We start from the raw sequence: 24,657 nt of genomic DNA on the forward strand, positions 1-24,657 counted from the left end.
AATAATAACAGGGAAAACTTGCTTCCATTTACTACAAATTTAAGGCATAAATCACCTTCTTAATGGTTAAAACTTGTGAATCTTATAGTATCAATAAATATCCACTTACATTATAAAACGTGGACGAATTATTCATGTGGCCATATACCACATCATGATGTATCATTATCCATAACCATGATGAAGTATACAACATTACAAATCAATAAAAAAAATTACAAAGTTACAAAAGAATATGCAGGTAGCAACTCTGAATATTATGAGCTAAGCGATACATTGACCTCAACCTTGGAGTCTCTTAGGATAATATCTTTTGCATTTTCAGCCTTTTCATGATCAAGGCAATCCAATTTTATCCTCACATGTAGAGGTTTCATAAATATGAGATCTCTCAAATCACTGTGTGATTTTAATAAGAATTGGATGCATGAATCTCTTCCTATCTTTCCACTTTTCTCTGGGTGTAAAATATCTGCTATCCTTGCTGCATATATCTCCTGATTATCCTCTAATAATTCTTTCTTTCTTCTAAGTTTTAAATACAGTGCCGCATAAACAATAACCTGCACAATGCCAAGAATGAAGATGTAAGGGCAAAATTGGAACCATGGCCAGAGATTCTGTTGCTTTCAAACGACCCAAAACAAAACAAGTAAAGATATAAACTGAAGGTGCACACCTCACTTGTCCCAGGACTAGTGTTGACAACACAATCGATGCAAACTTTTCCATTTTGAAATCCTACTTCCGAAGTTGTGCTGTTATCTTCCACATTCAACTCTGATTCAGGTGGTGATATCAAAGAGGCAAGATTATCCAATTCATCATACCATTGTTGAGCAACACCAACCTGCGAACTCCAAAGAACTGAAATCTTAAGCTACTAAAAGCATGGAGTATAATATTTTGTACTGTAGGATAATGGAACTTAATCTGGCAAAAAAATGAATAAAAGAAAATAAGCTCTGCCAGATAGGAACCTTCTCTGAAGACCCTCGTACATCCTCTATGCCGGACACTTCGGTAGCGGATCCTCTTGCCTGGTGCCATATACAACCTTCTTGTAACTGTTCTACAAGCTCAGTATCCACAGGGATATCTACATTTAACTGTATGCTAACTCTACCTGTTACACAGACAATAAAACTCTAGGATCAAAAAAGCATTAACTTTTTAAGTTGCATAGATTACCAAAACAGCTTACTCTACATGAGAACTAATGTTGGGAAAGGAATTAGCAACGACTGGCAGACAATTGTTTATCTGCATGTTTGGCAAAATCTTTTTTTTTTCTCTCTGGGTCCAGCATGTTGACTTGATGCCAATAATAAGATGCGAGGAAGCTAAGACAAACTACTAGCACAACATTCCACCAAATTGAAATTTTCTCTAACATCTTCAGGAAACATCGCTCTGTTGCTTAACTTTGAAATAATCATAAATCATGGCAAGGCGAAGCATAGTTGGAAATATCAAGAAAATATAGGCAGACCCAATTCAAATATCACACCAAAGAGTGAAATACAATGTCAAGGAATACCAGAAGCATATTTAAGAGTAAGAAAAATACCTGGTAACAAACTAAAACATTGAAAATGATCAATCTCTCCCTGATGTCCACCAGCACTATTAAATCAGCCAAAAATATGAAGAAAAACATGGAGTTCGTGAGAAAACAATTCAGCAATTCATTGTCACATAATCAGAACCTGGAAAGTATAAAAGAAAATTGGAATTATAAGGAAACTAGCATATTGTTGTCTTTGTAAACATACACAGCATAAACTTTCTCCAAAGAGGAAGACAACCAATAAGGTATTCCAAGGATGCCAAAATTTGAAAACTTGAAGGTTGAACATACTCCAGATTCTTCACTTAGTTTCAAAATCCTCTGTCCAACTTCAAAATTACATGCATTGAAATGAGTAATTGAGTATTATAGACAAAGTACAAAACAAACTCACTTGAAGAGAGAAAAAAATAATCCAGTAAAAATGGTACCCATGTCACAAAGGATTACGTGATTCTGCAAGGTGGTCAACGAAGATAATAGACCAGCATATGGAAGCCTCTCTGGTGAACAGACAGCATTCATCTGCTGTTGCAACCAATCATGTGGCATATGTTTTAACAGGGTTACTTTTTCCATGATCTGCGGTCCACAGACCGCCAAAATCTCCGGGAACCCTTTTAAATTCTGATGTTAGACTCAATGAAATGTAATATAAACAAAGTGGCAAAAGAGTTTATTATTTTATTTTTAAAACAAACAAACCTTTGACTACTTCTTTTATGTCTCCTGAAGCCAAATTTAGAATCCATAGAGTTTCAAAGCTGCAAATTAGATCAATTAATCACATCAATGCCTATATAAAGTTGAAATAAGGCATGGCTTCATTCACCACTCATACTTTGGGTTTCACATGGTAAATTAATTTCAAAATAATCTATCTCTAAGGTACTACTAATAAGCACTAAAAGTTCATTCCTGATAACATGATGAAAGAAAAAATAAGTGAAACACATTTCACTCAAATGGAATACCACTTAAAAGTTAAAGACAAGTGACCACGGATTATTGGTTAGGAAACAATAGCACTTGAAGGGTTTGTTTTACCTTCGGTTTATAATGAAGAGACTATCGTCAATGGATTTGATCAGATGCCAAGGAAACATTAGTGATTGTAAATCAAATTCTTCAGACCTTGTATCAGCATTACTTCTCAAACCTAGACTGAGCATGATCCAAGTCCAAAATTGATTACTCTTCTTATTAGTATCGCCCACTGGATAGAGGGTTTCTAAAACCCGCCTCCCCATATCAGCTTTCCTGATGGCATGATTCTTAGTAGATAGAGACCCACACACGTAAAATGGTAAGTTACAAAACTATGCAAAATAGCCCCAGCATCATAATCAAATATCACAACTTACAAGTCAATGCATACCTCTGAATCAACAAAATATAGGCAATCCTCATCAGCAATATAAAATGAGGCTGCAGGGCGTGCCAACTTGGCAGATTCAAAATTTCCATCCTCGAAACCTGGGGTGGAACCGATCTGACACACAAACAACGGAAGTCCAAACTTGAGCTTGAAATTATTTCTTTAATTTATCTTTCAAAAAGTTCAAGCAAACAGACTATAGGAAGACAGAATACTAGGATTCAATTTAAAATCTACATGGGAACACACTGTCTTAGAAGAACTTGGCAAGGCCAATTCTGTGAAAACCGAAGATGATTCCCTAAGAAGTCCTTTCAATGTGGACAAGCAAAACTACTTTTCTTTTTCTATTGAGAGCTTAGAAACTTATAGTCATGCCTGATTTAAGCACTTCAGTAAATAATGAACATAAATTATGGTTAAGGACTAAAGTGGTAATCAGTATCTAAAAAAGCTAAGTTGTCTTCTTGATGTGTTAATTCAGAATTGATATACATAAAGCACACAAATCAGATATAGAAAATCCTGATAAACATATTTGGACTACAAAATCATCAAATCAGGACTGGATTAGAATGTTGAATGGCCAATAACTGAGTTACTCAAATCTTTTGATCCAGGTAACGTATAACTTGATGCTTAATTATGGAAATTGACAAGAGCAGTCCACATATGATTTAAATAAACTTTCATACATACACAGTCCAGAATCTTTCCGTTTCCATCAAATACAATAATCCGATGATGATTGCTGTCAGAAAGGAAGAGGCGGTTCCCATTTTCATCTGCAGAGATACAGCCTGTAATGGAAAAGAATAAAAGAAACGCTTAAAGATTAGGTTCTTAGCAACTTTAGAAACACTTTCTTTATTATTATATCCTCTAGAAAGGAAGTTACAAAACTCCTATAATGCTCTACAGAGCAGATGAAATTATAATGCAGCAAGTCGGTGATGCATAGGGAGCATATACCTGGGAAGTATAATAGTAAATTCCTCAAAGAACAGAAATATGGCTCCTTGATGATCTCAGATTGCTTCAACCAAGTGATTTTCAAGTTATTGAGTGACTTGATATTCCCATCATCTGGCACATACAACTCCTCAACAGCTGCACAAGGGCATTAACATGTATCGTGGAATAAGTATATGTATTTAAATGTGTACATGCATTTAAATATATGCATATGCCCCACATTAAAACTCATTGAACTCTATATATTCAGTCAACTGACATACTGAAAAACAATTAACAACAATAGAGGGGTAAGGGAAGCTTAACAGGCGAATAGTTTATCATGTTACTAGAGATCATGACCTTTCTCCCACCAAGTGTAACCAAGAAGTAGCAAAAAGGGGGGAGGCAGAACCAACAGAGATATAAGACAACTACTGAAGTTTATGAAAAGAGCAAAGAGTAGTAATTTAGGCAGATTTAAAATCTAACACCATCAAATACCAACCAAAGTATGATGCTTTATCATAAAATAGAGAAGGGAGTTATAAGCATAACTACTAAATTAAACTTTAGGACATCTACCGCCAAAAAAATCAGCATGCTATATAGACACTTAAGCAAACCGTAAGAGGAAGTCTGACTATACAGATCCCTTTGTCTCACAGCCACAGTTTCTGTTGTACATTGTTTCTTCAATATTATTCTTTTTTCTTCTTGCGGAGGGCCAGAGGGAGGAGGGTGGGGTGTTTGATAATATTAAGTCATCAACACTTGATTGTTCAAAATCTCATGATAATATTAAGTCATCAACACTTAGTTGTTGAAAATGCCATGATAATATTAAGTCATCAACACTTATCAGATGAAGAAACGTATTCTTATCTCGAACAAACTTTTAACAAATATATAGAGGGATAACATGTGTACCTTTTTTAAGAACTTCGAGGTCCATGTCCTTCTCATGGTAAACCACTGGACTCATAAAATCTTTAAACAAGATGTAGCATGCCCCATTCTCCATCTATATTATCACATCAACTATTAATAATTGTGAGAAAGAAATTAGATCCAATAATTTCTACCACAGTTTTTTAGGACTTCTAACAGGTCAATTACTGTTCAAAAATTACGGATATACTAGTTTTCACCAGCCAAACCAAGGATCTTTACCTCACCTCAGTGAAGTTCTTGTTCGAAAATAAAATGGGAAATGTGATGTATTCCTTCAGTATAAATTGGATTAGGTGGCTTTGATCAGCTGCTGAGCGAATTAAACTGTCTGACATAAAACCCATAATGTGGAGCTGAGGAAACCTAATATAGAGCACACACAAAGAAGAGAGAGAGCTTCAGAATGACTACCCACCCAACCATAATCATCCAATTCTAAGTAGAAAAACAAACATATGACAGATTGCAACATATTCTATCTACCTCATCTAGTTCTAAGTGGAAAGAAACAAATATACGTCATTTTCTTTCTTATACCTCTGTTGAATTGACTTCACTTTTTCTAACATGATAGCAGCTTCACAACTGGTTGTTAAAGAAGTTTCAAGAAAACGCCCAGTAAGAACCAAGAAAGTTCCATCTCTTTTAGAGAAATCTTTGCCTCCCTTGGACCTATTCAACCAACAATGGCAAGGACCTGTACATTAATATAGAAAGTAAATAAGGGGCAAAGCACAATGGGAATACAAAATATAAACGGAGCCAATTAAACAACAACTGGAATTTGCAAAAATTTCTCATTACAAAGAAACCAACAATAATAACCATCGTCCTAGCAAATAAAAAGAAACATCCAAGAAAGTAATTTGAGTACCTTCAAGCTCATCTAATGTGGATTTAATGAAGGACGAAAGATCAAGTTCTTGGGCAGACTCGTAGGATACTTGTGATGTGGTTGAGAGCCTGAAAGAGACTGTCAATCAGAAGGCAAAGCTCCGATTACAAAAAACAACATAAACCCGCAGTTACAAAACAAAAATTTGAACTGAGCCAATTAACAATAGGACCCAGATAGATATCACTAAACAAAATGGACAAGCGCCTAGACCAATCAAGATGAGTGTATCACAAGGTGATAAGCTCCAATTGTATAAAACAACATGAACCCGCAATTACAAACAAAAATTTGAACTGAGCCAAGCAACAATTGGACCCAGATAGATATCACTAAAACAAAATGAACAACCACTTGGAACAATCAAGATGAATATATCACAAAACGGCAGGTGAAATTCTATGAAAAGATATGCCCTTCCATGGCATGTATACAAATTGGAACAAAATTTTTAAAAACAAAACAAACAAAGTTGGATATAATTACCGCTGAGCACGGCACCCACTCGGTAGAATCCTTGTACCAATTCTTTCCCAAGCATTTGAGTGAGGAATTTTAGACAAAGATGATAACTTGGTAGCTGGTCTACATTGTAGATGATGATCACCTGAGCAAAGATACAAGCTTTAAGTCTCAGATTGACATTTTCTAAACTTCTACTTCTAATAGCAACACATTGCGAAGCTACACTCTGCTGCTTCCAGGTTAAAATAATTTTCTTTCGCACCAAAATGGAATTGAAATGCATTTGAGATCATAACAACTTCAAGTTTAGTGAGCTCACCGGAGTGAAGTCGCGGCAAAAATCGTGAGATTTCTCTCAGACGCCGATATCTCAGAGCCATTTTTCTAACAGAAACATGTGATTCTCTGGTTCTCAGCGTCGCAATTTTGGTGAAACGCCAACGGCCCCACCGCCGGGGTTTCAATCTTGGGCTTAGGGTTTAGCCTTGGAAGGAAGGGTTTTAGGCATTGGAATGGGCCGCTTGTGCCTGTTTCATATTAGGCCTAGAGATTTGTTTAAGTTTCCACATTGGGCCAGGCCCAAAAAAGAAATAGTATAGCCGCTCGATTTCTTTTAAGTTTTTGAAAAGAAATAGTCTAGCCGAACGGCTATACTCGGTTTTTCCTAATTTATTCAAAAGAAATCGTATAGCCGTTCGGCTATACTCTGTTTTTCCTTTTTTTTTTTTTTTTATAAAAAGAAATGGTATAGCCGACCGGCCATACTCTGTTTTTCCTAATTTTTTAAAAAGAAATAGTATAGCACGTATTTTTCAAGTATAATACACACACTTTTTACAAACTTTTCAATAAGACACACAAAATTCACGTATTATACACATAATTCTCACATATTATTGAATACAAATAATATATATTTTAAATTTAAATATATTGTATCAAAATATTATATAGTGGCCAAACTTTTAAGTTGTAATTTGCCAAATAAAACACGTACGTATTTCATTCGTAATACCAAATTAATATCTATAAAGTATAAACTAATGCAATTAGGAGGGTCTTTTCTTCGTAATTTTTTTTAAAAAGAAATAGTATAGCCGGGCGGCTATACTCTTTTCCCTAATTTTTTAAAGCAAACAGTATAACCGGCTGGCTATACACTGTTTTTTAATTTATAGAAAAGAAATAGTATAGCCGGACGGCTATACTCAGTTTTTTTCATTTTTTTTTAATATAAAACGTATAGCCGATCGGCTATACTCAGTTTTTCCTAATTTGTTGAAAAGAAATAGTATAACCGCGCGGCTATACTCTGTTTCTCCTAATTTTTTTTTAAAGAAATCGTATAGCCGACCGGCCATACTCCCTTTTTCCGAATTTTTTTTAAAAATAAATTGCCGCAGTAATTGCTTCGTATTTTATTTCTATTTTATTTGAAAATAAAAAATATAGCCATGGGGCTATACTTGGTTTTACCTTCTTTTTTTTAAGAAATAGTATAGCCGCCCTCTGTTTTTCCTATTTTCTTTTTAAAAAGAAATAGTATAGCCAGTCGGCTAGACTTGGTTTTCCCTAATTTTTTGAAAGGGTTATTCGTAGCAATGGTTCCTCAACTATACCCGTAGTTACACTTTGGTCCACCAATTCAATTATTAGTTGCAGTGGTCACTCAACTAGGTGCTATGTTGCACCAGTAGTCCTTCCGTCAAGTTTGTGACTTTTTTCGTTAAAAATGAGGGTAAATTCGGAAATTCATCCACAACCCTCCCTTTCCTCAACAATCCTCCCCTTCCTCCCAGTGGTCCTCCTAGATGCTTCCCTGGTCCTCCAGTTGATCCTCCACTTGGAAGGAGCTTGAATGGTGGCTATAGGTCTCCACCTCGTGGCTGGGCTAGAGATGGCCCTAGAGATTTTGGCGCTGGGATGCCACCTCCAAGGCATGAAGGCAGGTTTCCTGACCATCAAATGCGAAGAGATCGATTGGATTACTCAGACAACCATAGAGGAAGAACCAAGTTCGATCGGTTGGATTCTTCACCACCAAAAGATTATAACCGGCCTATGTACATGGATCGAGGACGAGATGATCGTCGCGGCATGGGGCAAGGCCGAATTGGCTCAACCCACACCTTCCTCCTCCACTCACGCTTGAAGAAGATGGGCCATGGATCGAACTTTCGCAGCTTTGATTTTCTCTTCTTTTCTCTCTAACCAAACGGACGAGAAGTGGTGAAACGCTACCTTGGCTTGCGAGCGTTTGTTTTGGTGCGAAGCGAGAGTCGTCGAGAGAGTGAGAATTGGGTCTGGAAGTGCCAAAGGCTTTTACTGCACAGATCGAGTTGGGTTTATTTCTGTGTTCTTAATCTTTTAGGTGAAAGTTCTGTTTTTGCATTTTGGTTATGGGAATGAAGGGTGATTTTCAATTTGGGCATGATTCAAATTCGTTGAATCTTCTCTCTGAGGTTTTTGTTATCGTCAAAAATTGGAAGAAAGATGATGTTAAGAAGGCCATGGCCATGGCTCTGAGAAATTGTTGCTGCAACCCACTTCGTGGATATGGATTTGATGGGTGTTTGATTCCTTAGAAGGCCATGGTCAAGCAAAACAAAAGGGTTTTTTCATCATCATAATCTTCTTCTTCTTCTTCCTTGGATACGTTGGCTGAAGTTGCAACCCAACAATTGATGGAGTTGGGGGATGGGAATGGACTCACAATCGAGTGGGTTTTTGATGAAAAAGCTGTTCTTGCAGAGTTCTTTAGTTTCTGTGCTAAAAAGAAAAGGTGATATGCAGGTGATATGCTAAAAAGAAAAGCTGTTCCGAATTTACCCTCATTTTTGACAGAAAATTTAACAGAGTTTGACGGAGGGACTACTGGTGCAACGTAGCACCTAGTTGAGTGACCCCTGCAACTAATAATTGAATTGGTGGACCAAAGTGTAACTACGGGTATAGTTGAGGGACCATTGCTGCGAATAACGCTTTTTGAAAAGAAGTAGTATCGCCGTCTGGCTATACTAGGTTTTTCCTAATTTTTTTAAAAGAAATAGTATAGCCGCTCGGCTAGATTCGGTTTTTCCTAATTTTTTGAACATAAATAGTATAGCACTTATTTCTTACGAACTTTTCGATAATACACACAAAATTCACATATTATACACATAATTCTCACATATTATTGAATACAAATAAAATATATTAAAAACTTTAAATAAATTATTTAATTGAAATATTATATAGTGGCCGAACTTTTAAGTTGTATTTGGCCAAAATTTTGCCGAATAAAACACGTATATCAAACTAATATATATATATATATGAAGCAAAAGGCAGAGAATGGTAAAACATCCAAAATACTAGAAAATGCCCTTAGTTAATGTAAACATTAAGAATCGAAATTATTAATTAAATGAGGTTAATATGGTAAATTCACACTTTTCATGTTAAAATTAAATTAAATTAAATGAAAAATCAGATAATGAATCCTATTTTTATGGAACACAACTACCCATTATCTTTTTTAATTCTAAAATAAATTTAAAACTAATGCACGTGCAGAGGGGCTAGTATCTATAAAGTATAAACTAATGCAACTAGAAGGGTCTTTTTTCTTAATTTTTTTAAAAAGTAAATAATGTAGCCATGCGGCCATACGCGGATTTTTTTCCTAATTTTTTAAAAGGAAATAGTATAGCCAGGCGTTTATACTCTTTCTTCCCTAATTTTTTAAAAGAAATAGTATAACCTTAGATCGAGAGAAATGGGAAGGAAAAAAAATTGGCAGGGTTAGGTTTTTGTTTTCTGAGTTGTGATTTTTTTCTCCCCTTGTTTTCTTTTATAGACGTCCATTAATGACACTCGTTTATGATGTTTTCCCGCGTTCCTCGAGCTCTACACCCGTAATTTCTCGCTTTCTGAATGAGACGAGTCTCCATAATTTCTACCTAATTTGCGGGTGCCTCTTGGGGTTTGTGCGAGACATGTCTCTGTAATTTCTGCTCCAGGCTTGAGGAAAAAAGAGAAACCCGCACGTAATATCCGGGCTAGGGGTGGCAATTTTTGATACGACTCGTTACACCACTCAAAACCCGCAAGGAAAAAACACAACCCAAACCCGCACGATTAATAATTGAGTAATTTTCTAGTCAACCCGTTATGATCCGTTTATTAAATGGATGGGTTTCGGGTCAACACGCCAACCCGCTAAAATACATGTTAAACCTTCTTATTAAACGGGTCATGTCAAGCTGTGTAATACCTGTCAACCATGTAAAAAATTAAAGGAAATGGAGTCTTCAACACAAACACAAGGGGTGTCAAACCACTGCCACTTTCATTCCCTTCTAACACCTTATCCACCATGCTACAAACAACTTTGTGATTATATACTACACCATTTGATATTTATAATGTTTCTACAAGCTGTTTTTTAAAGAAGTAGAATTTTTAAAGTATGATTTTTTTTAATAATAATTTTTTTATTAATACTCGCACAAACTCCACGCGGCCCTCACAAATCTTAAGTGACAGCTCCAAGATAATGATGGAGACAAATCCTCGCAAATCCGGTAATATCTCAGAAATTATGGGTGACAGTTGTCATGGAAATTCGTGACAACTTTGTTGAACGCGTTCGTTCAGAACAGTCATGTCATACGAGAACAACAATTTCAAACAAAGTTTTATGAGTATAGTAGTAAGAGATGTGATAGTATTCTTCATGTAAAGTGCTGTTTGAAAAGTGAAGCAATTACCAAGACCACTCCAACTCAGCATGCAATTCTCTACGACAAATAATGTGTGCAGTAACATAATTTAGTAGCACTTGAGAGAATGAGGTTGATCAAAGGCAAATATTCTCACGAAAAAAGAATAAGAAAAAAATTGAACTCTCAAATTGATTTACTGTGAAATTTCTATCTTTTTAATATATGCTTTGGATATGTTGACTATAAAGTATAAACTAATGGAAGTAGGCCACAAATTTCAATATTGCTAGGGCACCCTTCATTTTGGGCTTAGGGTTTAGCGTTGGAAGGAATGGTTTTAGGCATTGGATTGGGCCGCTTGTGCCTTTTTCATCTTGGGCCTAGAGATTTATTTAAGTTTCCTTATTGGGCCAGGCCCAAAGATTATTATGAAATCTTCCCTTTTATCACCCAAAAAAAAAAAGGTATTCTTCTTTTGCAAGATAATGAAGAAGTTTGGATAGTAAATGTAGGTTAAGCCAGTTGGTAAAGGCAATGTGCCCACCTGCTCCATTGCACTTGAATTTAAACCTTCTTTCTGTATATTAGAATAGTTTAGAATATCGCCTTTGTAAAAAATAATAATAATAAGTCACGATAAATTATATTTAAAATAAATAAATTAAAAGTGTTCCCAATTCCCACCTTTTTATCGTGAAACGGTTAAGCATGCAATTATTTAACTATGTGACAGGTCACTTTTTTCTGTCTTTGACTGAGATTAAAGCGAAAGTTACTATTTATTTACCTTTTTCAAGAAAGAAACTGGGTGAAGAAAAATTTATTTTAAAGTTCAAACGGCTTGCATAAACTTGATGTATGCTGGAAATTTGAAACATCCTTGTCATGCATTTTCTAAGCTCTGTCTCTTCCATGAAAACAATGGCCAATCATTCTTAAATGATTTTTGTGTCAGTTTTTAGCTTAGAACTGCAGCTGCTTTATTGGTTTTATTTTTTATTTTCAATTTAGAATTGGCCTTTTCTTTATTGATTGGAAATCTATGTCAGCAAATGCGTATAGAGTCTCAGGTGTGTAATTTTGAGAAAGCATAAATTCAAATCTGCCTTTTCTCATCTGGCTTGCCTTAGGCTTTTATTTTCATGAGTCAATTGGCCAAGCATGCATGCGTTTAGGTCATTTTGATCTGGGAAGATAGAATTTTATGATGATAATGAAGTTCATCACAGAAATTGACCTTTTGGGTTTTGTTTGTGGTGATGTAATGCATTTTGGGTTGCCATATTTTTTTTGTGTGAATGCTGCAAGAGTTGTAATTTGCCTCCACACAGATGTGAAAATGAAATGACAATGCAGAACTAGATGCTGCAAAAAGTGATTTTGAAAAAAATAATAAAGAAATAGAAATTATAAAGTTGTAGCCTCAGTGCAATATTACTATGAATAAAACAGGTGTTATGACCTCTCACTTTCAGTCCACAAAACTGTATAGATTGCATTTGAGATTTTGCTTAACAAAAATACATTATATATATATTGGGAAATAATTTTGTATATAGATTTTCAAAAAGCACCATGATAAAGCCCATGATTGGGAGCAGTAGCTTATCCAGCAGTAATAGGCAATGATACTGTTATCATCATCAAAATCATTTATGACTTTAATTTGTTGTTTGCTTGGTTGGAATCAATCAGCTTTCTCGGATTTTGTGTTTGAGAAGACAAAAGCCAAAGACCAAAAAGCTATTTGATCAAATAATTTCATTTTTCAGCCAAAACAAAAGGTCCTGCCTCTCCCTTGCTTCCGCCACTGTGTTTCAGATCTGACACCCATTTCAGTATTGCTTTGCAACCAAATTTTTCTGCCGGCCTTAGATTTCCCTTGTTATTATCTGCCCACTTTTCTTTTCTTTTTATCTTTCTCAGCTTTGATTTTGAAACCCCAGCTGCCTAAGCCAGTACAATTTAAAGAAGCACCATCCCATGCAACATTCAACCCACATATACTACTTTTCTATTTTCTGATTAATTATGTAAATATATGCATTTCTTTCTTGAAATTGAACTTGTAATATGTAAGTTCATCAGAAAGTTCACAGAGTTGTTGTGGACCATTATTATACTACATGAACAAAAACCAATCACAAACACACACAGAGCATTTTTATTAAAAATATATAATTATATAATTAGAAGAAACAAATTAACAATAATCCCATTTATAATCCATGAGATCTCTATACCAACCCAAAACCATACCATGCTCCATCATCATCTATATTACATAAACATATATGAAATATTAATAATTTTAAAGTGTCTCTTGCTATACATTTCTAGCCCCAAAAACAAAAAATGAAAAAAGAAAAAGAAAAAAGAAGAAGGTAAATGCTAATTAATAGGATGACGATAACAACAATTAAAGACAACAAACCTCTTATCACTGAGGACAAAGCAGTTTTAAGGAGAACTCAAACAATAACCACAAAGATGACAAACCATAATAACTATTGCCGTTACGACCCATATCATCTCTGCCTCTCTCCATCTCTGCTAGCTTGCTAGTTTGATATGGGGTTTGGTCCGCTAGGAACTTCATGAGCTTCAGCTCCGAACTCTCTTCTAGCCCTCGCAGTCGAAGAAGTCGAAGAAGTAGCAGAAGTGCGTGAGTTTTGGGTGTTCTTTGGGTGTAAATTTGTGGTGGACATGGCAGGTTTTGAGGGCTCCAAGAGAAGCCTTTTGGAGGAGGAGGAGGAGGCCATTGATGAAGGGCTTGTGGTTGTGGGGTTTGATATGGGACTAACAAGAAGAAGAAAGATGAAAAATACAAGGGAAAGAAAGAGAAGCAAGCTAGGGTTTAATTTGGTGTGGAATTCAGAGACGGATGGTGATGAAGATGATGGTGATGTTTTAGGTGCAGCTGCCATGCAATTTGGAAGAAGAAACCACCCCCCAAGAGCCCACAAGGGTTCAATATCCATGAACCAGCACCAAGGCTATAGCTAAGAAGGGAGGAGAGATAGTGAGAGAGAGAGACAGAGACAGAGACAGAGAAAGTTATGATTATCAAAGAGAGAGAGAGAGGGACAAGGAGAGAAAGAGGAAGAGAAGCTTCAGCAAAAGGGAATAATGTAAAGTAGGTTTTGAAATCCCACATATACATTTGTATATATGAGAGAGTAACCAAAGTGAAAGGGGGACTGAGGCACGTCTTGGAATTGGGTTAGTGAATTTACCAAAACACCCTTCTTCAATTTGATGAACCAAGGACAGTTTAGTCAAATATCGAAAGGAAAAAGGCAATGCACCACAGAGAAAGAGAAGAGAGAGGAGAGAGAGGAGGGGGAGGTGGTGTCTTTTTCTTCTTTGGCCGGTTCCTCAAGAAATCTTTCTTTGACTTGGTGAACCCTAAGAAAGGAAAAATATACGGATTTTGTTCTTTGCATAATTTTTTTCTTTTCACAGGAAGAATTCATTCACTCCTTTCCTTTCTTGCGTGACTTGCACACTCGAATATTTCTTTGCACACGATCACCGTATATGAAGCAAAATTATGGTGTGGAAACAGATTAGGAAAAAAAGCAAAGCATCGTATTCTCTATCATATACTGGTACTGCTTCTTTCATGAGTCATATATACACATATACATATGTATATTATATGTATTATATATTATTATTATTATATCATCATGGAGAGAGAGAGAGAGAGAGAGAGAGAGAGAGAGAGAGAGAGAGAGAGAGAGAGAGAGAGAGAGAGAGAGAGAGAGAGAGAGAGAGAGAGGCCAAAGGGGCATGTATGTCTCCCATGATGGGTGATGCATGGGTCCCCACTACCTCGGTTACATGGTCAAGAGAGGGATGGTACGTTAAGGTTATGTTGGTAATATACTATTTCTCTACATACATATAACCATGTGTATAATATATGTATGTACATAATACATATCATGTACATATATCTGGCTTTTGAATATTGCTTCCATGGCCGTACTGCTCCATGAAATTAGAAGCAACCAGATTTTAGCCACAGAAAAAAAAAAACTTATTTCTTGAAACTTTCTTGGTGTTGAAGAGAGATTTGAGGGATTTGATTGAGTAATTCGTGAGATGGGTTGATTCGTTTGACTAATTTAGCTAGCTATTTTGTTTCCAACTATGGTGGAGTAGTTACTTTTAAATTTGATTAGGGTTTTTCTTTTTGTTGTGATCCAGTAAGACACAATGATGAATGGGAAGATCTTCTTCTTCTTCTCTTCTCCTGTGCATGTAGATTTTTGTATTTTCTTTTTTTTTCTTCTTCTTTCTTTTCAAGTAACCATGTATGTATGCATGTTAACGGAAATCAAGGAGGGTAAAGAAGCTTAGCCAGCCCATCTAACAGAAATGACAAAAGCGACTTTTCAAAAAAATCATAATGTGGCACCAACAAAGGGTTGATTGAACCCTGTCGATAAAAACCTTCCACCCACCCACCTTTATCAATTCAAAGGTCAAGTTTCATCACCGCTGGTTCCTATATATTTCTTAAACAAAACCAGCACATATAATTGCTTCATAATTTAGAGAAAGAATATAACCCTTTTCCTTGTTTGGCAAGAAGAACAATAAGATATATATAACACATTAAATTCTCCGAGAAAAAGCACTTCTAATTTCATTTGGGGCAAAGTCTACGTTCAAAACAAACATCAACAGCCCATTTGATGTGAATGGTTCCATGACATCGGGGACCAAAACCCAGAAGTCAATAGGGTGGACCTTAAAAATTTTATTATTTTAGTGTTCAGGTGATGTAAGTTAACAACAATAAATCTGCGAAAAAAATATAAAATTGATTTTCAATATCTCTCAAACGGACAGAGACAAAGACAAGACAGCCTCTCTATAATCTATATATAATAATATAGTGTATCTTTTCTTTAGGTTAGGTCGTTTCACTGTAAGGGTATATAGCACAAATCCAACACTCACACTATTGTTGCTCGAAATGTCAACAAATTTAGGTAAGCTCTCAACCCTAATCTAATATCCTTTTGTGGGTTGTCTTTATCTTTATCATAGGTTTTTGTCAAAGGTAAAATACATGTGTGAAAATCTCATTTGTTGTGAGCATGCGCTCTTCCTCAATTTTGAGGAGCCAAGTCATGTTCTAAAAAATAAACCGACCAATCCCAGGAATTATGGATATGCTTAATCACAATTTGTTCTTCCTTTATAGTAGCAAAGTCATACCTATTGTCGAGAAAAGAGTTTTGTATTAAGCTCTACATATAACTTACAAATATTTATATATCTATAATCGTGCGTGTGTGTGAATGACTGATGTATTTTATGGATGTGACCAAAGAAATCACATGCTAAAGCAATGTTAGAATATGTGTTTATAGTCTGCACGATTTGAATACTTTCCACAGCCTTTGTGTATCTGATACTTATTTAATTTCCTCCGCTAATTAAAAACAGTCAAATAAATTCCCATTTTCTACTGGTGGGAAGGGAATGTCCAAGATAACCACTCTTTGGTGTAAAGCATCACACTTTAAAGAGCATATATTAATTTCTTTTTATTCTTTTCCCACTTACATTATGAACATTAATTCTGTGTGGAATATATGAATTTACTCAGGATATTATTAAGTCACATTTGTCTTAGCTTGTTACTTATTTAATGAGCTGTATTCCACTATATAAAACCCATTGTAAGGTCATCTATTTAGTCAGATTAGCAAAGGGTTGCGTCTAATGTCAGAAAACAGAACCCTACCCCCACCATGTCTCTCGAGCTTTTCATCACTTCTTTTGTCTGCTCAGTTTTGGGCCACTTGACTGGTTGTATCGAAGTTTGATTGTTTAATATAATAAAATAATTATGCAATGAAAACCAAGATGAAATAATTGACCCCGATTTGTCTTCTCCAATTTCAAGTCAATCACCAAACTTATCTACATGGAAATCAAGGCAAGTGAACTTTTGTTATAATTTTTTGCGAACCCTAGTCTGCATTTTGGAGCTTACATTTGAGAAGCTTGGCTGAAACAAAAATATATATAATTGCTGGTGTGGTTTTTTGGTGCATTTTCAAGTATTTTTAAAGTTTGGTCATCAGGTCGAATAAGGTTACGACAATGGTTATGGCCCTCTCCCTTCCCCCCGCTTAGCACCCAGAATCGAAACCCACTAGAGTTTTCTTTCCTCCCAATGGAAACAAAAGAAGTTTGGTCATCAGTTAAACAAACAGTGTTTGGTCAATTCAACTTTGAGGGCAGAAGCTATTAAATAACACTTTCTGCTTCCCAAACAGTTCCCAAGTGTAGAATTAATAGATGCAATATTTGACAATTCTAGGCATGGGGCTACCCCTTTTCTATATATAACTTTAGTTAAAAAAAGTAATAGATTATGTGTGGCACTGGCTGATTGTTTACTTTGTATTTTTCTGTGCTGAGTGGCTAGCTAGCTAAATTGCTGCCTTTTGATTCAGTTTCCTTCCAGCCTTATATATATGATGATGCCTTTAACTTTTGGATTCACAGTCAAACAATTATAGTCAAATCTCATAGCAAAGAAGATTGGTCAGATCTGGAAGAAGAAGAAGAAGAAGAAAATGTGATATGGTGGCCGTTATTGCAATGCACGTCTCCATGCAGATTTAATTATAATTAAATTCAGTATCTGAGTATTATACTTATTTTGTCTTGTTGATTGATGGGTAATCTTTTTATATCTTTAATGTAAATAAAAAATAAAAAATACTTAAAGGTGTTTGAAAAATCTCTCTTTGCTTAGCTCTAGTGGTGAAGCAATTTATCAATTAAACAAAGAATTAAATGCCATTAAAAAAACAAAGAATTAAATAAGAAAAAAAATGGAAAAGTAGATATAAGAAGCCAAAAGTTCTAATGCTGAAGTTGGGGGAGTGCTTTTCTTGTTCCCCTCTTGGTTTTTTTGTTTTTTCTTTTTCTTTTGCCTATACAAATTTGAGAATTTTTGGTCCTCTTCTTTATTATTGATGAACATCAAATGGGTACAGTTCCAAATTGCCCGACTAGTCTCATGTAAGGTTCTTTTCACCAGGCAACTACGCATTTCAAGTAGCCAAAAGCAGTGTGGTCCACAAAACACACAATAATAATAACCAACGTTTTCTTCTTATAATTGTCCAATCATAGCTCATAAAAAGGCATTGCTCTATTCCATTTCTATGATTAAGAAATATTGCACAAATTCATGAGGTTTTCTAATTTCGTACTGTTTTTCTTGGATGGTGATGCTTCCTCCACCCTTTCATCATGCTTTTTTTTCTCATCCTCCTTTGTTGTGTTGTGTTCTTATTTTCTCTGCCTATCTTGTCAACCTGGGTTTTCTCAATGAATGTGGCCAGATTATGTATATTTGGTCCGACAAGAAAAATGCTACTGTAAGCCGCGCATGGGTGCATCACAGTATCTCAGCCTTTGATATGTCCGAGTCCCACAATATTAGCTTTTGATGTAAGGGTCGCATTGAAATATCGCCATACGCCCACGCATGACTGACGGTATTACAGCTCAAGCCAACAATTGCATGGCTGTGTGACGGATTGAGTTGTTCCATTGATGTGGGTAAGCCTTATTTGGCCATAACTAGCCAATTTTCTCAATAATGTTCTTCGTCATAATTAGGTCAGTTAAAAGTTAAAGGCTCAAAGTGGGAGACCCTGCTTTATAGAAAGGTGTGGACACAATGAATTGATTAGTGTATAATAAGAAGTTTCTTAGCCCAAAAAAGAATACGGTGTAAAGATGGTAGGGCACAAAGATTATCTTCTCAAACGAAACTTTTGCTTTTGTGATCTTCTGAAAAGTAATGTCATTTATGTGCCAGTCATTTTCTCACATTCATGTTCCCACCATTTTCTTCATGAACATCAAGGGATATAAATCACACGCAGAGTTTGGACATAAATCTTTTATGACATATATGGATATCTGCATTCACCAAACAGCTGCAGTGACCAAGGCAACAACTTTATTTGGAACACACATTTCTTTCACCAAAATGTATAGGCAAAAAGTATGGGCTAACTTATCTAGTAAAAGCTGACAGAACTTCATTAGCTAAACAGAGAGTAAACTCAACCAAAAACTGGTGACTGCATCCTGTTTGTTTCCTATGATGGTGGGGAGAAATTTCACGAGATACTGAGATCGAAAAGTGGTAGCTCTCAATTATATTGTCGTTTGCTTGTAGATCGAAAGAGAACTTCTAACGGACTTATGAGATCCACACAAACACAGAGAGAGATTTATACATAAAAGATGTACTGACAGCCCAAAAGCAGTTCTACATTCATGCAAGGCTAGCATCTGTAATATAGTTTGCACAATGTGGAACAGAGTGGTACCAAGATTTATGCTAAATTCAAATTCATTGCGTTGCTCAGAATGTTAACCAATGGGTAAAGGGGGTGCCTCAACTGGCCCAAAACAAAAATGAACATTTCAAGCTGACAGATTGTAATTTACATTCTTCTAAAACCAACTCTGCCATATAAAAAAAGGCAAACTGAAATAAAGAATGAAAACAAATACCCGTCTATCACTTCCAACGTAGAGACTGCCTAATTCCAGTATAGATGAGTCCTAATGACCTCCCAATCAAGCTAACTAGAAAAAACGAGAGAGCCTTGCTGACTTTGTCAATAACTGCTCTAATCAACGGCATGCTAATATCAGATAACTCGAGGAATAGGCTGAAGTAATACCTCCTGCAACAGACATAACAAAACAACTCATCCATATTCAATTATGTCAAGATTAAATCAGGCAACAAGGTGATGGCCAAAGTTATTTGGAAAGATGAGAAAAATGTGAGGGGTAGGGAAAGAGCATACCACCCTGTTAGGGCCCTTAATTCCTTTGTTCGTTTTACAGGCATAGAGAACTGGCCTATCACAACCTGATGTAATCTTGACAGCGCAGTGCCAGATTTTTTCTGGGTAAGCCATTTCCACCAATTATAATTTTCAGACCAGCTATTGTCTAATTCCTCAATGGGTTGGCTCTGAAATGTCCACAAGTCAAATCGATCCTCATACATTGATGCAATTGCTTCCATATTTTGATACAACCATTGGTACAAAGCCACCTGATAAAAAGGGCATATCTTGTGAAAAATTTGGTGTTTTTTCTTCCAAAAGTCCAAACATCAAATTGAACTATAATACAATATATCAAACCAACTACATACAACCACATCCACACCACAAAGGCATTCAAGAAGTCTAGACACAAATTGACCATATGACATTTAGACAAAAATATGATGCCTTGAAATTGCATACAAACTCAACAGTCCATCTCTGCCTATTAAAAATTGGGTGAGCAGGTGGAAGTGAGAGAGTGTAAATCAAAATGGGAAAAAAATTAAGAAAAACATCAAAGCAATATGCTGGTATGCTTAAGAAATTGTCAACTTGTACCTCATTTCGTAATCTTTGAAGTGCTCGTGTTGACAAAGTACACAATGTCAAAGACAGGCTATCCAATTCATCTGAGAAATTGCTGTCAACAGAAATAAGCTCCAAATATATGCTTACTATCCCATCTGCTAAACTTATCACCAGATCTTCCAGTATGGAAACTCCGTGCTTCATAAACAGGTTACCGTCATAACAGCAACCATCCCTGTTGAGACAAGTAAGATACAATAGTGTCCCAAAAAAAAAAAAAAATTTGCAAACAAATTACAAAATAAATGTATGAGAAATCTGTGAGGCTAATGTAGAATGTGAAAGAAAATGTACTTAACAAGCTTAATTTATTATGAAACTACATGATATACATCACAAATATGCGAAAATCATTAACCCTTCATCACCAATAAGTACCATCATGGTAATCATAGCACATGATGAAATTAATTATAGTATAGTTGACCCCTAATTATGGTAATATCTAAGTTTAACAACGATTTTACCTCATTCCATTACTAAAGTTGGAAAATAATCGACCTTCATTACTAACAAGTTTCAACTCCCAGTGAGTCTATCCTTTTGATGGGAATTGCTTACAGGAATGTGTTTCTTGAAACCATATTATGTACCATGTACTTCAAATCCCAAACTTCTGTATTCAAATAAGCTAAAACTAGTAAATTGTAAGTGCTTGTTTCCATTGACGCTAAGAAAATAACATTTTGAAAAGCTGAAGAACCTATTTTGCAGAAGAATTATGAGCTACCAAGACAAGAATTTAAGCATGCTAAAGCCTGATGATTAGTTGACCACTTCTCAAGAAACAGAGCCAAGATAATAGACAATCATACTGATTACCTGAGAGAACCAAAACTAAGGAAGCACATTAGTTCTGCATAAAGGTCTTCCTTTCCTGCATTCCTGATGTTCTGTAATACAATGTTGTCTCCTTTTAACTTTCCATCCATAAGCAAAGCAAGTGCCTGACCAGAATGCATAGCAGAATAAGAGAATTTATCTAACTGTGTAAGTTGCAGAAAAAATATAGAAGGAAACCTTTACTATCCAAAATACCTTGTTAGGCTTGCTGTTTAAAAGATCAAGCTCTGTTTCTAACCAGCTCGTGCATACAGGCTGACAAGACTTTCGTATAACATCAGAAAAATCCGCCAAGCAGTCATCCAAGTTAGAAATTCCAGATTTTGAGATATTAATCACCTATAAAACAAATTTGAGAGAATTACTATCAGAACTTTGAAATATAGTTCATTCAACTCAAATAACTATTTAATTCTAATCTGTTTGTGATCAGCATCCAATGGGGACATGTATGAAAATAGCTCCTTTATGAAAGCATTTCTTGTAAAAATATAAAGAAAATTTCTTCATAGAAGTATCTGATTGACTTAGATCAAATGCAAATAAAATATATAATGGAATCTAGCATAACCTCTTATCAATCAATTATTATAAAGGAAAGATTTATTATCCATCTTGCAAGTACAATGAGGAGATAGAAAAGATGATACTTTTTCCTAATTGCCACTTTCAAAACTGAAACAGTGTTTGTTCAATTAAGTGAATGCTTTAACTCTCTTAGAAAAGACAGGGGAAAAACAAAATATAGCAAATCAGGACAAAGGAGGCAGTGCTGACCTCTTCCTCAATTCGCAGAAACGATGCCCAGAGCAATCTTAATCTTGGACCATCAGCAACAGCATTCAAACTTAAAGGTCGCTTTGCAGTGTATCCTTCATGTTGAAGGACCCTGTTTCCCATATTATTCCCAAGTTCAAAAGCCTGGAGTGAATCCAAAAGTTTCCTTTTAACTGCATCCAAGGCATAACCTGAATTTTCTGGGTCATCGTTCTTTGTTCCACTGCAATTAGAGAAAATACATCTCAACTAATTAAAGTGAACGAAAAAAAAAAACCAGAAGCATTGCACACTTATTTTTAAACAAGAAAAACCATCCATTTAGAAGAAATAGACTTAATGCCAATAGCTTTGGGCTTGATGACACTTCCTCCTTTGAGAATTAGGTTGGAGTGTGAGTTCTAGGGTTAAATCCCCAAGAGCACTTGCGTAACTTTCCCATAAATAATTTTAAATGGACAGAGACTGAAACCTTCAAAACTTTGACATGCTTACCCTTACCTACCAGAAGCGGTTGAGGTTGCAGGATCCACATTGTCATTGGAGATCTCCTTTCGAAAAGTGGGACTAGAGTTGTGACAGGGAATTACTCCAGCCACATATGTGAGAAATACACTTGCCGTCAGAAGCACTTGATCAACAACAGGTAACCAGTCAGAGGCTATTGCACCATCAGGGCCTACCAAAGACCTCAAGCAAGTACATTTCAAGGAAGCTTCCTCAGGAAAAGGATTAACTTTCATATTTGAGAAGCCAGGAGCAGTGAGCTCACACATTTTCCGCATTGGAAATAGAACAGTCTTGCCTCTTCCATACGAATACTTCCTACTTTAGCAATATAGTTTTAGGGTGAGAATCATTACATGAAACATGACCATTAAGTGCTAAGTCACAATTGACCTTGACGCAATTTGTATACTTTTCTGGTAGACGTTAGGAAATGTTAACAGAAATCATCAGCCCCAAAATAGTTGCAGGCTAAATCTAAGTTACTCAACAATCAATACAAGGTAAGGTGCAAAGTCAGAATCCCCATTCCCAGCTAAACTGTAGTGTCGACTCACTAGCAAGACATAACTTTCATACAATTTATGTTTATAAAGTAGTATGAGATTATCTTGATGATCAAGATCAGTGTTAGCCTCATACTCTGTTCTTGCTTGGCACACTAACCTTATCTTCAAAGTAACACAATAAAAATTACAATACTATAAAACATAACTAGTAAACGCAACTACTATACCTTTGCACTATCTTGAAACGTGAATTCCGGGTTGTGAAGCCTTTCTCTCTGATGAAACTTCTCTGTACGTGCACTTTGATACATAATGGTGAAGCCAGATATTCTGCCATTAGCAACAAATTTCTCGCCCCTCAATCAGCGCATTGTAACAATCAACAACCCAATGAGTAAATTTGAAAACTTCCAGCTACCACATCAAATTCTGCAGATAACATTAACACATAATCACTTTTCAATCTCCCAAAGAAAATTCAAAATCAATAATGCAGTAACTAATAAATCAGCTAGCAATTACCAGCAAATTCAACAGTAATATAAGCATCTACAGGACAGTGAGGGGAAAAAAACGAAAAATAAAATGCGCGCCAACGTAGTTCTTCCATCTCTGGTTGTTTTCAGGTAACAAAATAGAGAAAATCAATCTCAACTGCTACACAACCTCCCAAGTCCGAATCTTTATATACATACATATCATATAATGGAAAATGAGAATCAATTTGAGTGCATAGAAATACAACAAACGAATCCACACCTCAAACTTTGCAGAGTCTAGAGCAATGCGAGAATTAGGGTTAGGGTTTGGGAATCTGAGAGTTGAGCAATGGGGAAATATGAGAAAGGAAGATGATGTCAAATACAGACGAGAGGAGCAATGGTCATTGGATATAATACTAAGTTATTAACGGCTCAAATTCTGAGGGAACTGACCAAAACAAAACAAATGTAAACTCCATCGCTGATTGGTCAATGCTTCTATGCCTTACACTTTCCTTTCTTTTCTTCCTTTGACTTATTAAATTGAATAACAGTAAGGAATGCTCGAAACAGACAGGTGTGAGTGTAGGGATGGCAACGGGCCGTTATGGGTCGGATATAACAATACCATGCCCGTTCCCACTCCCCATTCCTGCCCCTTCCTCGTACCTGTTGGGGAATGGTATTCCGAATCCGACCCAAATCCTAGGTTTTTAAAAAAAATTAAAAAACATATATACTCTTTACATACAAAATATATTACGAAAGAAAATAAAAACAAAACTTGTAGTGCTTTTACTTTGTTGTAAATGGTATTCCCACGCGAGGAGAGTCTTGACGACTAGGCTTAGGTAGAGGTGGGCTCGGTTTGGTTTGGTTTGGTTCGGTTTTGAGGTCAAACCGTGCGCCGAATCATGAACTCCAGTGTGGAGAAAATTCAAACCGTGCGCCGAACCAATGAGGTGGGAAACCGATCATCTTGGTTAACCGGTTAGTTCGATTTGGTTTGGTTTGGTTTGGTGAAAACCTGGTTGAAAACATGTAAACTCTAAATTCATTAAAACTCAAACATTCATTCAAAACTTGCTTGAAATTCATTCACCATTCACATCACAACATA

General features: G+C 35.9%; 3 protein-coding genes across 6 annotated transcripts; all 3 read right to left on the reverse strand.

Moving 5' to 3' along the window:
* Positions 1 to 6: 6 nt before the first annotated feature.
* Positions 7 to 6,672, reverse strand: EMB1974 (NHL domain-containing protein). Of its 2 annotated transcripts, none has more exons than XM_021974872.2 (17): positions 6,536 to 6,672; positions 6,238 to 6,358; positions 5,731 to 5,819; positions 5,394 to 5,553; positions 5,081 to 5,219; positions 4,833 to 4,926; positions 3,921 to 4,058; positions 3,648 to 3,748; positions 2,949 to 3,062; positions 2,618 to 2,844; positions 2,276 to 2,334; positions 2,002 to 2,187; positions 1,776 to 1,899; positions 1,571 to 1,626; positions 981 to 1,126; positions 680 to 850; positions 7 to 563 (listed from the first exon to the last, which is right to left on the reverse strand). In XM_021974872.2, exons 1-17 carry the CDS (start codon positions 6,594 to 6,596, stop codon positions 258 to 260), a joined length of 2,292 nt encoding a protein of 763 aa, XP_021830564.2. In that variant the 5' UTR covers positions 6,597 to 6,672; the 3' UTR covers positions 7 to 257. The 2 variants fall into 2 exon arrangements, with proteins under 2 accessions (XP_021830564.2, XP_021830565.1); XM_021974873.2 differs by having other exon boundaries at positions 5,731 to 5,829; positions 6,536 to 6,670.
* Positions 6,673 to 13,066: 6,394 nt separating this feature from the next.
* Positions 13,067 to 14,074, reverse strand: CLE41 (CLAVATA3/ESR-RELATED 41). Its single transcript, XM_021974882.2, has one exon. It carries the CDS (start codon positions 13,904 to 13,906, stop codon positions 13,487 to 13,489), a length of 420 nt encoding a protein of 139 aa, XP_021830574.1. The 5' UTR covers positions 13,907 to 14,074; the 3' UTR covers positions 13,067 to 13,486.
* A 5,243-nt stretch (positions 14,075 to 19,317) lies between these two features.
* On the reverse strand, positions 19,318 to 24,050 carry LOC110770672 (phosphoglycolate phosphatase). 3 transcript variants are annotated; one of them, XM_088245019.1, is made up of 10 exons: positions 23,815 to 24,050; positions 23,578 to 23,667; positions 23,283 to 23,484; positions 22,541 to 22,867; positions 22,040 to 22,262; positions 21,458 to 21,601; positions 21,242 to 21,366; positions 20,390 to 20,594; positions 19,802 to 20,055; positions 19,318 to 19,675 (listed from the first exon to the last, which is right to left on the reverse strand). In XM_088245019.1, exons 3-10 carry the CDS (start codon positions 23,390 to 23,392, stop codon positions 19,507 to 19,509), a joined length of 1,557 nt encoding a protein of 518 aa, XP_088101145.1. In that variant the 5' UTR covers positions 23,393 to 23,484; positions 23,578 to 23,667; positions 23,815 to 24,050; the 3' UTR covers positions 19,318 to 19,506. The 3 variants fall into 3 exon arrangements, with proteins under 3 accessions (XP_088101145.1, XP_021830563.1, XP_021830562.1); XM_021974871.2 differs by lacking the exon at positions 23,578 to 23,667 and having other exon boundaries at positions 22,541 to 22,864; XM_021974870.2 differs by lacking the exon at positions 23,578 to 23,667.
* Between the last annotated feature and the right edge of the window lie 607 nt (positions 24,051 to 24,657).

Source organism: Prunus avium, chromosome 8 (assembly GCF_965620075.1).
Source record: "Prunus avium chromosome 8, drPruAviu1.hap1.1, whole genome shotgun sequence".
In the NCBI taxonomy this organism is placed as follows: Eukaryota; Viridiplantae; Streptophyta; class Magnoliopsida; order Rosales; family Rosaceae; genus Prunus; species Prunus avium.